General features: G+C 32.0%; 1 protein-coding gene across 1 annotated transcript; it reads left to right on the forward strand.

Annotated features, from left to right (window-relative positions):
- The first annotated feature begins 17,123 nt into the window (after window positions 1–17,123).
- Window positions 17,124–17,737, forward strand: LOC108453032 (histone H2B-like). The gene has a single exon (XM_017750914.2). The coding sequence runs from the start codon at window positions 17,203–17,205 to the stop codon at window positions 17,626–17,628; it is 426 nt and encodes a 141-aa protein (XP_017606403.1). The 5' UTR covers window positions 17,124–17,202; the 3' UTR covers window positions 17,629–17,737.
- Window positions 17,738–17,999: the final 262 nt, after the last annotated feature.

Genomic DNA, 17,999 nt, shown 5'->3' on the forward strand with positions numbered 1-17,999 from the left:
AAATAGAAACTCCATTTCCCAAACCATTCACCCAATCCTCTACGATGTCATACCTCACAATTGGTTGATCCGATTTTAAAACGCATGGACGTGAAGTTGTTTGTTTTGGCGCACTCTAATAGTTAGTTTGTCAAATTGTAGGCTTCTGGCGAATTAATGTTTTGGCGAATTAATGTTTTGGCAAATTCAGTATTCACCCATGGATGTATACCAAGATTTAGTTCTTGACGTGTTCTTCAATAGAAGAAATAATTCGATCAAAGAAAAGTAAGTCTTGTGTAGGTTACCATCAAAGGTATAGTACGTCGAGTTTGCTCAAGCACTGTAAAGAGCAGATTTTGGTAACTAGATTTGGTTATAAACCAACTAAATTGACTGGTCAAATAGCAAATGGACAATACTCCCATTTATGTTTCTGTCAAATTCTGTAGGCCATTAAGAAGGGCACATTCTGAAATTTCTTTACACTAGTCATTAAGAAGAGCAAGTATTTGTGGTGTATTTTGTATGTTGCCTTTGTGGCGTATTTTGTATGTTGCTTTTATGGTGTACTCTTATAGCATTTATGGAGTATTCTATATGTTACTTTTGTGACGTATTTTATTTGGCCCTTGTGGCGTACTCTGATAAGTCTATGTTAAAAATACGATATGTCTGAAATTGTTTGGTGTGAGAAGTTCTATGATGAAATAGAATAAGTCTTAAAGGAAGTTTCTTGAAAATAAGTATGAATCAGTATGTTCAAAGAGGGTATCTGCCATAGTTATTTTTTAGTTTAGTATATGTGCGTATTTGATGTAAGAGTCTATCAGTTTGAGTTATTTGTGCTATTAAGGTGGAATCCCAAGTTATCTAATATTCATTGTATCTAAATAGTATCATGTCTTGATCTGTGATCTAATGGAATCTGAGATTTTTGTTATTATGGGGGTCTCGTGCCATGACTACCTCCAGATGTCTCAACGTCCAAAATATTTATACTGTAACTAATTAAAAGATATGCAATTGAAGTGGTGTTCGCAAGTATACGGGTCAGGTTGTAATATAGTTACAACAAAACATATAGGTACTCCGTGGATCGTACCCTAGGGAGGCAAGTACTAAATTAATGTCAACCTAAACACAAATAGAAGTAATTAGTAGTTTTAAATAAATTTTAGTACAATAAAACATTAAAAAAAGTATTTTGGGATTTTTATAAATAATGAAATAAAAATAACAAAAGGAAAATGAACTTTGGAAATATAAATTCTAACTTAATCAAATCTAAGTATGGGTGATTAGCTCCCTTTGGTGATCATAACTAATTCCTATTTTGAGTTTCTACTTAATCAACTAGTCACTACCCTAGCAGGATCTCTTAATCTTCCATTAAACTAATGAGTCGACAAGAACTACTTATCTCTCGACCTCACAGTCCAGACTGGTTAGAGCTGAGGTGTTCATGGATATGTCATACTAATTTTGGGTTAATTTCCACATAAATGAATACCTAGGGTCGTCAAGCCTAAGGTTTAAGTTCTTCCTCTCCCAAAAAGTTGATCCGCTAAGAAAACCCTACATAGCAATTAATTAATCATACCTCCACTCACTAATCCCCCATAAAAGGATTAGTTCCTTGTGGATCTCATGAACGCAATAATTTTGATAATAAATGTAAGCATAAATATTAAATCAATAGAAGGGTTTAAGAGAATCTTGAATTGTATTGATTGAATCACAAAATCCACAATAGTTTGATCATAGTTACAACTCACGTTCTCCAACGAACACGAAATAGAAAAGAACTGAAATAAACCTAAAGCCTAAAGGAAAGGAAAAACTGAAGATTAAATTTACAAAAAAAAAAACTTAGAATGTAAAAGTTGTCATTCAACAAGTGTTTTAATAGCCTATTTATAGAGTTAGGATTGTCGTCATCCTTAACCTTAGGTTAGTTAACATTCTCATGTTTAATATTCATTGTGTGGACCAAAGTGTGTTTAGCTCATAAGTGCTTTCTATACAAGATTAATGTCACAACACTCTAGTTCTTGTGTCGCGACATCGAAGGCAGTATTCATGGTTCAGGGCTAGCTTCAGAGGTATGTCGCAACATCAAGGCAGTATAGCAATCCTCGCATTCTGCTCATTGTGTTGCAACATCAAACTCCACGTGTTGCAACATAGCTCCCAGCTTCGAGTTCCTATACCTTGGAATGGTCTCCTACACATTTACACAGTACGTTAGCTCACTTTTAGGTCACAGTCGTCCCCTAAGGTTAATAAAAGACTCAAAATGCACTTTTTATTGAATTTAACTAAACTAAGTGTAACACCCCGAATTTTGGGCCTAGAAGTGTTGAGTTTTAAGCGTAGGGACAGTGGGAAGGTTACACATATGTGTGTGGATGTGCAGTTTTGTAACACCCCCTAACCCCAAACCGTCTCCAGAACAGGGTTACAGAGCATTATCGGACCTATCAGACAATTTACAATTAATTCAAAATAAATGGCATACATAACTTGATTTAACTATAAAGTTCTATAATGGACCCTCAAGGTCCAATCCGCACGTTAGAATTGAATCGGGACTTATTTAGGAACTCCTTTTTTTTTTGTGCGAACTCAATATAACCCCTTTATAAATATCTAACATTCCCTGCAAATTCAAACCAAGACCAATCCAAACAAATCAATTCATGAATTTATACATCTCTAATTATAACAAACTAATAATAATATAAAGTTCTAACATTTTATGTTTATAACAATCTAACATAAAATGTCTAATTGATTCATTTAGATTATCATTTAACAAAATTGTCCAAAACTATGATATAGACTATGTTTAAGACATATGTAATTGTATGGAACAACCATTACCATCATTTATCATTAATATTTATGTATCAAAATAACAACAAATTACAACCTATGTACATGCCATTTTCAAAAGAGAAAAGTACATCACCACGTGTTTGAGTTCGGGATTGGCTTGGATGTTGAGCTGTTAATCACTTTAGTACCTAACCTGCGCACGGAAACAAACCGTACGCTGAGTTTGCACTCAGTGGTATTTCTATAAACCAACACTTAAATAATTATAAAATACATATATAACACTTCTCAAATTCAATATCTATTAAAATGTTCAACTTTCAATCCAGTGCTCTATTTTAATTCAAACTCAGTATCAATCATTATTTTTCAATAACAATTATTTGATTATTGTTATTCGATAACAATCAGTTATTCAGTATCAAACGATCAATAACAATCAGTTATTCAGTCCAATAATACAGTCATTCAATTATTCAGTGCAATAGTTTACCCCTACTAACATAACTCGGACTTAGACGGATACACGGATCTAACCAACACGCCAGTACGGCACTCAGTGCCTTATCGGCTTTGCCAAAGTAAACAGTAGTAGTACGATACTTAGTACCTCATCGGATTAAACCAAAGTAACAGTAACAGTACGACACACAATGTGCCTTATCGACTCGAAGTCGAAGTAACAGTACGACACCTATAGTGCCTCATCGACTCAAGGTCGAAGTATCCCTGAACACTTCCAATCCTATGGCATGCCAACTATATCCGACTCAGCCCGATATAGTTAATAGGGTATTCAATTCATTTCTCAATTCACAGTAATTAATTATTTCAATATCCATTTCACAATAATCACAAATTCACATACATTCAATTCAATATCAAAACACTAATACTTACCTTAATATCTTTCCATACATATCAAATAATAAAAACAACAATTTAAATGTTAAGTTCGGTTTATAGAAATACAAATCGTAATTTTCGGATTACTCTTCGTCAACCTTCTCTCTTGCTTTCTTTGTCGATGTCTCGGGTTCTTTGTTAACTACGAAAATAAAAATAAAAATAATTTATACTATTAATACAACACTAATTTATATTGAAAAATTGAATTTTTATTCAATTCCTACCTTACTTTCAATTAGGACCTTACTAACTCATTCACTTTACTAACTTAGCTTATACTTCATTCTTATTCAAATTCCTTCCATATTCTACTTAGCTATCTAATGTTCATAATAAAACCCTAATTTAAAACTTCTTTCAATTTAATCCCTACAACACAAAACTTATAGCCTAGTTTACAATTTAATCCTTTAATCAATTCTAACTTAAAATTCATTCAATTAAACCCCTAATTAATTATTTTGTTCAACATGAACTATGTTCAAAAACTTAAAAACTTCTAAAACCTCAACTTAATTTCAACACAAATTTGTTCTAAAGCTTCTAAAATAGCAAATTTAAGTAAAAAGGACTTAATTTAATTTACCAATTAAACTTCAAGCTTCAAATCCCTAGTTTTCCCTTTTATTTTTCTTTCCTATTCTTTCTTCCCCTGTTCGAATGGCTTCTGCTGTTCTTTTTGTTTCTTTTACTTTTTTTTTTCTTTTATTTCTTTAGTTTCTTATATTTACTTTATTTTATTTACTTCATTGTTTTAATTACTTAATAATTAATATAATATCAATATAAAATATCTTATGCTTAAATTTTAAGTAAATCAATTATTTAATTACATTTGTACATATTTATATTATTACACTTGTATAAATTTTGTACCATATATTTGTCAATTATCTTATTTATTTAATAAAAACCTATTTAACAACAAATAATAATATTACAAATGTACATATATATTTGATTCATAAATGTACAATATCATCTATACCGTACACTTGTATAATTCAATTAATTATTTAATAAATATCTTTTACTTAAATAAATAAATAATAAATATATTATACTTGAATAATACATGTATTACAATTGTATGTATTTTAATTAATACACTTGTATTAAATCATTACCATACATTTGTCTTTATCTAACTTATTTTATAATAATATAATAATTATTATAATTTATAATTTAATATTAATCCTTAATAATTTTTAATTAAATATCATGTAATATCTTCAATTCAATCAACTTATGTAGCCTCATATTTATGAATTGGCTTAATTTCCATTTTGGCCCTTTATACTTTCTTTTAATCTATAATTCAATTTTTACACCTTATTCTATTTAGTCCTTTTTCCCAATTTCTCTTAATTAAACTAAATTCATCTAGTTAAAACTTAATTAGACACATTACTAAACTCATAATTACTCCTAATAATTATTTACGGACTCGGTTTACTAAGACGAAGGCCTGATAATGTACTTTTCTGATGCTCGTGAATTTTGGGTCATTACAAGTAGTGTCAGAATGGGCCTGCTGGTCTGGTGGTTGAGAGAGTGTTAGGAAACCTCAAGGTTATGGGTTCGAGTCCTTGGGTGCGCATTTTGAAGCGCCTTATTTATTTATATTTTATTTTGTTTTGTTTTAAGTTATTCTTTTTATATTTTTATTTTGTTTTGGGCATCCCCCTGTTTTTCTTTTTGTTGTTGTTTCCTTTGCTTTTCTTTTTGGGGATTATTCTGATTGCTCTTGAAGATGATTTGTCTGCGGATTTTGGATTTGCACTCTTTTTTTCGCTTTTTTGTCGTCGGCTCCAATCACAACACTGGTGTGGGATTCGAATCTGGTTTACCATTTTCTTACTAATTGATATTTTGTTTTTCGAATCCCTTTCCTTTGGCTTTTCATAACTAGGCATTAATTCCTTTGTTTTTGGGTCTTGAGATGTTGTAAGAGAGGGGAAAACGCTAGTATTTGATGTACTCTTGATGTGGTTAAGGTTAGGGACTATTCCGGTGGCTTAGATGGTGGTTTCAGGCTATTTTAGGGTGGTTTTGTAACCTCCCCGATGACCACACGGGGGTGTACCGAGGCACACGGCCGTGTGGGTTTGGAAATTAGGGTTTTTGGGCCAAATTGGGTGCCACACGGCTTGGCCACATGGTCGTGTGGCTGATTTGGGGAAAGTTGTCGATTTTCACACGGTTGGGTCCTTTGGGCACACGGGCGTATGAGTTTAGGAATTAAGGATTTGAGATTTAGAGTTACACAGCCTGACCACATGGCCGTGTGGCTAATTTGCGGATTTAGGGATCCCACACGAAAATATGTTTCGAAACACATGGTCGTGTCTGGCGTGCAAAAAGGCGTGTGAGACCTTCACACGGTCGTGTCTACCCTGCACCTAATTTTAGCGAAATTGGACTGTGAGTTACACGGCCCGTTTACACGGCTGTGTCCCTGATTCACACGGGCGGGTGCCTCTATCACACGGTCGTGTGCTACCCTTCACGCAGGTGTTTAGAATCCTACACGACCTGGTTTGCTCTAACGACCGAAGCACACGGGCATGTGGCCTTATCTCGCCAAATAATGATTTTAGGTCAAAATGTAAGTGCAATCGTGACTTTGCGTGTTTCAACCCTTAGCTAAGCTTTAGTGAGGATGGTTACGACTCCGATCTGAGTTTGGATAATGCGTATTTGTGATTGGTTGTGTGACATGTTTGATTCTGAACCCGGTTAGCTGGGCGAGTGTGTGTGCAACTAGTTCGATCTGACTGTTTGATTACGTGTCACTGATATGCATGGTTATTATGTAATTGCTATTGAACTCGAGTTATGAGTATGCACATGCACGATTCTATTGCTGACTGATTAGATGTGAATATCTGCTTCCAACTAATTATCTGAGACTGGTATTCTGATTGTGTACATCTGACTGCATACATACATACGTACATACATACATACGTACATACATACATATACATACATACGTACATACCTACATATATACGTACATATGTACATACATACGTACATACATACGTACATATATATATACATACGTACATACATACATACGTACATACGTACATACATATATATGTACATACATACATACGTACATACGTACATATGTACGTAGATACATACATACATACATATATACATACATACGTACGTACATACATACATACATACATACGTACATACATATGTACATACATACATAGATACATACGTATATACGTACATACGTATATATGTTACATACATACGTTACATACATACGTTACGTATATACGTACATATGCATAAACTATTTTGGGCGAGATTTTGAAGAGAAGGAAGATTGACTGAACTGAACTGGCAGTTGATCTGTTTGTTATTAGCCCCTAATACCCAGAGGGTCATGGGCGGTACCAATACCCTGAGCGTCGTGGACAATTTGATCAGATTGCGAACTATCCGATCTGACCAGTATAGTACATACGTCAAGACCGCCACATATCATTGATCGAATCGTCGGTTTTTATCAGAACCTAACGGTATAGCAGTTTACCGCATTGTACTGCTACGGTAGCTACGTTACGTACTATTTTCTGATATGGCATTTCATACTGCATGTTTGTACCGCGGTTTACCGCATTGCACAGTACACCTTATACGCTAGCTTTGCTCGTAATATACGTGACTGGCAGTTTATCTGCATACTATTAGCCCCAATACCCAGAGGGTCGTGGGCAGTCCCAATTCCCTGAGGGTCGAGGACAATGTTGATGTCTATAGTTGTCGGGCAACCCGAGATGACATCATATGGAGTGTAGGGTTGGATGGGCCTTTTAAGGTCCTATATGGAGTGATTGGTTGGATGAGCTTAGTAGCTCTATTAAGGAGTGATGGGGGACGGAGAGGTGTGTTGGCTAGATGGGTGGGTTTTTCCTTAACTCAATTGCATTCATATGCATCATATTGACTGATCGACTGAAATGTCTAATTGACTATTCGACTGTAAGGCACTTGTGCCTATGAGAATTTTGTAGACTTTGACTGCAACTGTCAGACTAGTTAGTTACTGTGACTGCTGAGAATTACTACTGCTACTATGTTTGAATGGTACGTGAGACTGTGTGTGACTGATTGATCCATATAACTGTAAAGTACATATGGTGGGTGTTTGCTTTGGGCAAATTCGCTCAACTATCATCTGTCCGTAAGTATGTTCTGCTTTTGAACTGATTCTAGTTTCCTATTTCTGTTTTGGTAGTTTAACTGGTTTTATCTTACACTGAGCTCGAGTAGCTCACCCCCTCTCATGTTTCTCTTTCAGGTACATTTCGGAATTTTGGATGCTGAACTCAGTACACGGAGGTTTCGGATAGTCTTAACTTAATGGAATGTTAGATTCTGTTTTCTATTATGGCTTTATTATTTGTTTAAATGTCGAGCTGTAAGGTTTTATAAAACTGTGGTACATATTTTGATTTAAGTTTTATTCGTTTTAATTCTGATTTTATATACTAAACTCAACTGAAATTTTACTGTTTAAGTTTTATATGATTAAACGTTTGGATACGACGTAATAATTTATTTTTGTAAAAATTTACCTACGATCACCTCGATGATCAATATAGCATTCTGGATTCGGTCTAGACTTCTAGGCCGGGTTTGGGGTGTTACACTAAGAAAACTTAAGTAAAACATACTAATATTGCTCATATTCAAGCTCCTCAAGTATGAAAATTAGTTTAATCTGCTACACCGAATTACATTAGATCATGTCCTACAGTAAAATTGTGTGGAATTCTTCTAAAAGATCTAGAGTGTTTCTTATGAGTATGAGTAAGTATTAGGTACAATCAAGATATGCTTTGAGTTTTAATCTAATTTAGATGGCTCGACATGGGAACCCATCGAATGTATGAACAATAAGTGGTATTCATTAAGTATAATGCCTACGATTAATTGTTCTAGAATAATTGTTAAAAGTTGTCTGGAGAGAAAAGGAAAAATGTAGTATTGTCTGTTAAGATTTGGAGTCAACCGAGCAATTGATGGATGATGATATGTTAGGAATGATAAATGGCGTATAATAATGTAATTATATAATTGATAAGGTGAAGGTATTCACCAAAGATAGATATGGGAAAATCCAAATATTCAAGATAAAGAATTTATCAAGAAAGGTTAAAAGGTAAGTGGTGTTCAAAACTCACTAAGTTCTTCTGAACTTACTAGTTTCATGTTTATGTTTCAGGTATTACTGTTTAAAAAAGTTTGCTAGGAAGGACAATGCTAGGAACACGCTAGAGATGCGATGAACGAGGATACTATGCATACAGTGGATGTTTTAGAAAAACTGGCATTTAGTAGGACTACGCCCTAATAGTCTATCTTTTGTAAGTCTATGTGTTGTAATAATTTGTAACATGTCTGATGTATTATGTATTAATTTTTAATACTTTCTTTTGTTTTTTAATACGGAGTCTTTTAATAAAATAATAAGAAAAATGTTTTAAGGTACAATTATTAACTGTTTTACAAAATTTGTTAAGTGGTTTACATGGTAACACCCGAGATCCAGACCCGGTGAATTGGGTTAGATTTAGGGCGTTACACACATCCCCAGATCCTAACTTCATCTAACTCGTTAATAATTTTCCCTCTGTACTCCACCGTTATAAACATGCAATACATACATTTCATGAACATATTATCATGGAGTATGCTATTTGTTAAGCATGGAATCATAACCACTTCATGCATATCGGAATAAAATTTTGGAAACTCATATACCTATGCGATCTTATACATGTATAGTATTTTCAATCAGCCAAGATCACTCATTATCACAGAACTCTCTCTAAACTTAACACAGATACATGCCAACCATACAACATCCCATGAATAGAGTATAGAAACTCACCTGATGTTTTTTTGCTTCATAGCTTAGCTTTTTCGAATGTTAGAACTTCCATTCTCCTGGCAGCAATCCTCTTGCTTATCTATCTTATTGACTCAATCTTCACAATTAATGCTCAATGCAAAGCTTTCATATATTTTTATTCTTAAAAGTAACTGAAGAAGATGACGGAGAGAACAAAATAGGGTTTGCAAGTTTTCCTATTTCAATGATAACGTTATGCCAATAAAACCTTAGTAAAACAGACTCGAATACACGATAAACTACACTATAGCAGATAGCTCGTAAGAGCTTTAACTACACACTAGAGCACCGAAGTGCAAAGCCTATAGGCATCAAATGCATTCTCATATGCACATTGACTGCCTACCAATGTACTAAAGTCGATAGTGAGAATACCGCAACCAAATATTGGAATTAAGGTGGTGTTCGCAAGTCTACGAGTCAGGCTGTAATATAGTTTTGTGCAACAAAGTATAGAAAGTACTCCGAGGATCGTACCCAAATGAGGTTTGGTTAAACTAATTATATAACGATTAATCTTAAAAGGGAGGAGAATAAGAATAACACAAATAAGATAAAATATCAGGAAAACAAATTATGGATTTCTCAGATTTTAAAGGCAGAAGACTAACTTGCTTCAGTGTTCATAGTTAACTCCTATCTCAGGTTTTATTCAATCAATTAGTCATTAACCTAGTAGGGCCTCTTGACCTTCCACTAACCTAATGAGTCGGCAAGCACTATTTATTATCTTCTTCAAAGCACATTTTAAGAAATTCCTAAGCTTTCTCTAACCTTACTCTTGTGTTTATTTTAATGAATTATTTGAGTATATATTTGACTGTTATTTGCATGATGATGATGAGAGGTAACTAATTTTACAAATTCAAAATAGCTGGAGAATACAATTAAGATTCAACGATTTTGATGTTCTTATAAAACACACTTTTTAAGGCAACCCAAATGATATCAATTAAATAAACCGTTTCCTTCAAATATTACAATCCAATTTAAATTTACACTTGATTGGATGTTGAATTTAATTCACTTTGTGTATTTCATTTATTTATATCATATATAACTTATTTATTTAACTCAATTAATAATAATAGAAAAAAGAATTAATCAAGCTAAAAGTTATTTTCTGAAATATTAAATTGTGGTTGCAAAATAATATTATAATGACAAAAAAGTCTTAACTCCATTGCATATAGTTCCGTTGTTTGAATAATATATATATATTCTAACAACTTTTATCGTTTTAATTATTATTTATTAGCAATAATTTAATTTATTTATCTACACACGTTTTAATTTTTATTAAAAAGGATTGACTCTTTAAATAATTGCACCGATCTATCTTGTTTATAGAGGGTTAGTATTGTCATTGTATTGACAAATAATTCCATTTTAGAAAGGTTAGTGCCGTATTTGCCCCTTTTGCTTTCATCCCTAATTCTAACACATACACAAATCTATCACCGTATAATAAGAACGCGTATTTGTAAGAATTTTTTATTGATTATTTTTATTTTTAACATGTGTATTTAAAAGGTGTAGGTAACTTACAAATCAATTTATTAATTGTTCTAAAATTACTTAGAAAAAATTAAAACATAAAATTATTTTATTATTTTTAGTTTTTTTATTTCTAAATAATACCATTTCTAATGTATATATAGAAAAATGCCTTACCTTTGTTGACACATGGGAGAACATTGGTGCTTTTTTTTTTTACATTACAGAAAATATTAATTTTGGGGTTTTATTCATTTATTATGCTTAAATTTAAAATTTAATGTGTGTAATTTAATTTCTAACATAAATTAATATTTATATTTTTATAATGTTATCAATTAGCTCAAATAGTTTATATTGTTAACTTTTCGATTATAATGTTACGTGATTTTATATAATTTGAAGGGTCTTAAAGTCGGATATTCGACTTTTCATTTCTTTTGAATGTGTCTTACTCCTTCTTTTTTCTTTCCTTTTTTTTTTTTACATTATAACACAATAGTCAAACTTCTGCTTGGCCTCAATATTATGTTGAAGATTGAAATTTCACCTATATACTTTAATTTTTGACATGCTTTGGTTTCTCTACTTTTATAATGCCATTAAGTAGTTCAAATAGTTAATATTGTTAACTATTTCAATCAAAACACTAACATGAATTTTGCTTAGAAACACTATTCTAAGAAAAAATATTTCATCATAATGAGTTTGAATGTGTTTTTAAGAGAAAATCCACATCATCATTTCTAACATTACTATTGAATTTTTTTCAAATTTGAAATGTCATACCAATAATTTTAATAGAAGAAATTTAACAACAGTAACAGCTAGGCCTAAATTTTTAAATATGAAGAAAAAGAGATTAATGTCGAAACCTTTTTTTCTGAAATCGACTTTTATTTAAAAAAAACAAAAATAGGAATCGCCACCAATCATTTTTCATGAGGTGTGATCGGATCACCTCGTAAATTGATTGTTTTTAATAAATGACTTGATTTACTAAAACAACGATTTTGGTCTACAAAATTTAGGAAATGAGTTTGGGAGTCGGTTATGTACGAGGAAGCATTAGCACCCTCGTAATGCCCAAAATTGGTACCTAATTGATTAATTAATGTCTTAATGTCAAAAGTTAAAAATTCGAAAAGAATTTAAAATACGATCCCTCTTTGTATTAATGCTATTTTTACTTAAAAATTGCTTGAATAAATCGAAACGCATGTCAAAGACTCTCTCATCTCGAGGTAACAAAATGTCACATCTCGTAAGTTAGGACACGACACCTCGAATCCTTGAGAATAAGCTTGCCTTTTATTTTTTTATTTAAATCTCATGTATTTTAATTTTAAAAAGATATTCGGTCATTTAGGTCTAACGAGAAAATTGAAACTCCATAAGTTAGGGTACGACTTCTCGAATCTCCAAATACGAAACATTGTCTATTTTAAAATTTTCCTTTTGAAAGATAACAAGCGTAATATTTAAAATAATGAGTATTTATCATATTTGAGGTATAGTATAAAAATAACTAATTATATCTAAATATAACGCATGATGTAATGATGATGAATCAATATAAAATGACTATATAGATAGTATATTGGAATGATAAAACTTAAATGAATAAGGGTATACTTTAATAATAATATTATAATCTAAATAAATAGATAAAGTAGCGTAAAACAAAATAAACGAAAAAACATGATTGAAAAGACACGACTCAAAAATACCAAAATAAAAGGGAACAATAAAGTAACACATAAAGGAAATAAAAGAAAATAAAAGAAAATGAGATGACAATATAATAATATGTACAAGTATAAACAACATAAATTTTAAAAATAAAAAAATGGGGCAATAATAATAAATGGATAAATAAACAAATAATAATAAAATAAAAAAGTCCATGAAAAAGCTGAAATTAAATGAAGGTCTAAATCGGGATTAGAGTGAACTTCAAAGCATAAATTTAAATAAAATAAGTAAATAAAATACAAAAATAAGAATGCAAAAGTATTTGAAATAAAAATAAAAAATAAGTACTAAATGGGCAATTATTCTAAGTTTTATTATGCGCATCATTTCCGAGAGATTAAATGGTCAAAGGACCGAAAAAAAACCTTAAATGGATAAATTTAAAAAAAGAAAAAAATAGAACTAGGACCAAAATAAAACGCGTGTAAAGGAGGAGGAACTAACTGGGAAAATATCCCAAACCCTACTAAACGCACCGTTCATTTGGCAAATCGAGGGACTAAATTGAAAATGAAATAAAATTAAATGGTACAATCTAAAAAAACAGAAATTAGGACCAAATTAAAATATGCCGAAAAGCAAAAGGACCCATGGAATAATTAGCCCCCATGTCAAAAACGCGCAGATCTTGCGCGGTTCAGGTCGGGTCTTGAGTCGGCAACTGGGTTATTTTTAAAACGATGTTGTCTTAGCACCTAAAGCTTAGGCCCAAAACGACGTCGTATTGGACCTTATATAAATAAATAAATAAGAACAAAAATCAATTCAACAGCTTCCCCCCCCCCCCCCCAAATTCCTTCTTTCTCTCTTTCTCTCTTTAGGGAGAACCCAGAATTCGGCCATGGAGGCCTCGACAGCCTGTCGTGGCCACCGGTCATCAGCGACGGTGGCCATCGCCTCCAATGGCCGGAGAGAAAAAGAAAGCTCCCTTTAGCCCTTTTTTTTACTCGAATTTGAAGGCTAGGCCTTCGACTTAAAAAAGAAATATCTTCGACCTTCCCTTGGCCATTTTCTATGCCGAATAAGGCTTCTGACGAGGGGGTAGATGAAACGGCACCGGTGAGAAACTTTTTTTTTACTTTTATTAATTATTATTTTTTGAAATAAAACAAATAAAAAAAAAGGGAATCACTTTTGTTAATGTTTTTTTTATTATTTTTTCGTGCATGTGTAAAATATTACATTGGTGGTAGCCGATTTACAACATATATTTTCCCTTTTCTTTCATTGTTTCTGCTGCTCTTTTGTTTCTATTTCGTTTCTTTTTCTTTGTAGGTATCTCTAGCGAAGTCAACAAAGGGGAGAGAAAAGACTCCTTTGCTGTTTTGGTGCAAGGCAGCAAACCTCGGGCGATGTGCGCACTACGGAGGCACATGGAGCAGCGCAAGGGGTGCGGCGTTGGAGGCTAGTTAGGGTTTCAGTTTTTACTGAAACTAAGTTTAGTTTTGGGCCAACGGGCTACCTAAGGTTTTCTTTGTATTTTGGGCTTGTACTTTTGTTATTTGGGCTTGTAATTTTTTAATAGACTATTATTTATTAAGGCCCTGTCAAATTTAGGCATTTAGAATTAAATTTCTAAAATAAAAATATGATGACTAAATTCAAAATATATAAAATATATAAAGACTTAGAGCTTAATTTAACTTTCAAATTTTTATTCCATACCTATTGTCGAAACCATTTTTTTGAAAAACGAGAATCGACTTTGAAACAAAATATGGAGTCGCCACCAATCATTTTTTCTTAGGTGTGATCGGATCACTTAATAAAATGTTTTGATTTAAAATATTAATTTTGGCCTACGAAAGTCAAGAAAACGGGTTCGGGAGTCAGTTACGTACGAGGAAGGATTAGCACCCTCGCAATGGCCAAAATTGGTACCTATTCGATTAATTAATGTCCTAATGTCGAAAATTTGAAATGATTTTAAAAATACAATCCCATTTAAAAGTGTTTGAATATACTCGAATTGGATGCTAAGATTCTCTTGTTCCGAAGGAATAAAATATCACATCTAGTACGTTAGGATACAACAATTCAAACCCCCGAAACCAAGATCATCTCATAATTTCCAAAATTCATGCATTGAAATTTCAAAAGGATATTCGGTTATTTGATCAAACGGTAAATCGAAACCCAGCACGTTAGGGCATGATTTCTCGAATTTCTAAACACGAAATATTGCCTTATTTTTGAAAAATTTTGAATAATAATATCCAGTGCAAGAGGTGTATTTTTTACTTTGAAACCATGATATGCGAATGCAATTGCCACGTAGACAAGATTGAATGCACTAATAAAACAATTTGTGATGGTCACCTAATATACATTATTTACAAACTAACATAATAATCAAAGAGAAATGAATTAAAAGACATATATAATAAATTAAAAACAAAGCAAATCAAAACAGAGTGTAAAAACAATTTGAAAATGATAATAAATGAATTCAAAATAATAATGTGAGAAAAGAATCCGAAAATCAATAATATTCAAAATAATTTTTTTAAAAAGAAAAAAATTATATGACAAAATCTAAAATAAGTAATGTATATACATATATAAAAAGTGAAATAAATCACATGAAGAAAAGTTCAAAATAAACAATAATGCGTTTAAAATAAATAATTTGTATAAGAGTTAGAAATAGATATTATGTAAAAATTTGAAATAAATAAAATAGAAATTTGTAAAAAAATGAAAATAAAATGAATAAATAAATACGAAAAGGAAAAGATATAATAATAATAATAATAATAATAATAATAATAATAATAATAATAATATAAATTGATTAGTTTGGTAATAGGATAGTAATAATAGTAATAATACGGTAATAAAGTAGAAAATAATAATGGAATATTAATAAGCATGATAATATATTAATGATAAAACTAGAAATGATATGTTAATAATGATAATAAAATAAAAGAAAATAACACTATATTAATAAAAATAATAATAATAGGTTAATAATAATAGTAATAAAAAGGTGAAAATAATAATAAAATAATAAAAATACTATTACGTTACTCGCTACTACTACTAATAATAATAATAATAATAATAATAATAATAACCCTCTCCCCCTCCTTCATAAAACACTGGTCCGGATTTGTTTCGGTCACTAAATCTCCATGCGTCTTGTCGTAAACGCCACCGCATACTGATGGTCGGACCTTAAAAAAAAAATATTTTTTCTGCAATTTAAAAATGGGTAAGCTTCTTCCCTTTTTTTTTTTTACTTTTGTATGTAAAAAAAAGTTAAATAAAATTGAAAGATAAAATAAAAATAAACAAATAACTTAAAACTAGAATAGAAGAAAAAACACCTCTTTCGCCTCGATTTTGATTAATCTCCTTTTTCTCCAAAACCAAATTTCTTTACAATAGTTTTGAATGGCTTTTATAGCCAAATTTTACAACTGATTCCTCTTTCTTTTTGCAGGCAAGTGGGGTGATGAAGTTAGTAGGGTGGTTTAGTGGTCGGTTTAGTGGGGTGTTGGAGTTAGTGAGGTAATATTTAAGTTGTAAATGAGCTTTGTATCTTGAGTTGTTATTTATTGGACCCTACACCTGTTTCTCATTAAGATTTTTATTTAACCGATTCACATGTACAAATTCATATACAATACCTTTTAAAAACAATAATTAAATTAAATTATAATGATATTTAAAATAGGAAAATATTTGATATATTGTCAATGAAAATTTTAAACTCCACAAATAATAGTAGGAGTTCACAAAATTTTATAAAACATAATAAAATATTAAAAATAAATAATTAAAGAAAACACACATAATATTATTTTAGAACTACTTATAAAATTAAAAAATATTTAAAATTATTCATTAATTCTTTGGTAACAAACTGTAGGCATGCCAGCCAAAACTAAATTATTAGAATTTTACGCGCCACGTGGAGAAACACAAGTGGATGCTCACAATTACGTACCCGTAAAAATTCGCCCGCGAAACGGAAGGGTTGGGCAAAATTTGAAAAAACGAAATCGAAACAAAATCCCCAGCTTTAAATAAATAATAAAATAAAATCTCATATGATTAAAGACGAAAGGAAGCGATCCTTTCCGTCCAATTCCATCCAGTCAAATGCATCAACCCAAAATTCCCACGTCACCGATCCTGGCACACGAAAACTAACCAATCGAATCTCTCCCTTCTCCCGTATATATTTATATTCACCCTTCACTTCTCTCATTCACCACTGACTGCACTTTCTAATCTTTAGAAATCACAACCAGTTTCCAATGGCACCCAAAGCCGAGAAGAAGCTAGCCGAGAAAAAGCCAGCCGAGGAGAAAAAAGCCGAGAAAGCCCCAGCTGAGAAAAAACCAAGAGCCGAGAAGAAGCTCCCTAAAGAAGCGGGGGACAAGAAGAAGAAGCGAAGCAAGAAGAGCATCGAAACCTACAAGATCTACATCTTCAAGGTGCTGAAGCAAGTCCATCCTGATATCGGCATTTCCAGCAAAGCCATGGGTATTATGAACAGCTTCATCAACGACATCTTCGAGAAGCTGGCTCAAGAATCTTCGAGGCTCGCACGCTATAACAAGAAGCCCACCATCACCTCCCGTGAGATTCAGACTGCCGTAAGGTTGGTCCTGCCTGGGGAGTTGGCCAAGCATGCTGTTTCAGAAGGGACCAAGGCGGTTACAAAGTTCACCAGTTCTTAGTTTCCAAAAATCTGGGAAATATGGTTTTGTTGTAAAAATAAGTAGCTTTTTGTGGGTCTTCCTGTAATTTGCGGAGCTTAAATGGAAATTTAACCATATTTTGAATTAATCTTCCTTCTTTTAAATTAACAATTTAGTCTTAGCAGCATTATTTTTTATTTTAAAAACATATCTTCCCCCTCTTACCTACAGAATCCAACAACAAAACACATTGCTCAACATGTTACAACTTACATTCATCAGAGGGCTATTGATACCAAACAAAGATCATTGCGTGTATTTTTCACTATTAATTAAGATTCCATATTTTGGATGTGGTTGTACAGGGTACTCAGTAAGGCAACCCAAACGGAGAAGCTTAATTTTGGATG

Source organism: Gossypium arboreum, chromosome 9 (assembly GCF_025698485.1).
Source record: "Gossypium arboreum isolate Shixiya-1 chromosome 9, ASM2569848v2, whole genome shotgun sequence".
Classification (NCBI taxonomy): Eukaryota; Viridiplantae; Streptophyta; class Magnoliopsida; order Malvales; family Malvaceae; genus Gossypium; species Gossypium arboreum.

Excerpts from the sequence above, each read along its gene's own strand:
- LOC108453032 (XM_017750914.2), top strand. The coding sequence starts at position 17,203 with ATGGCACCCAAAGCCGAGAAGAAGCTAGCCGAGAAAAAGCCAGCCGAG.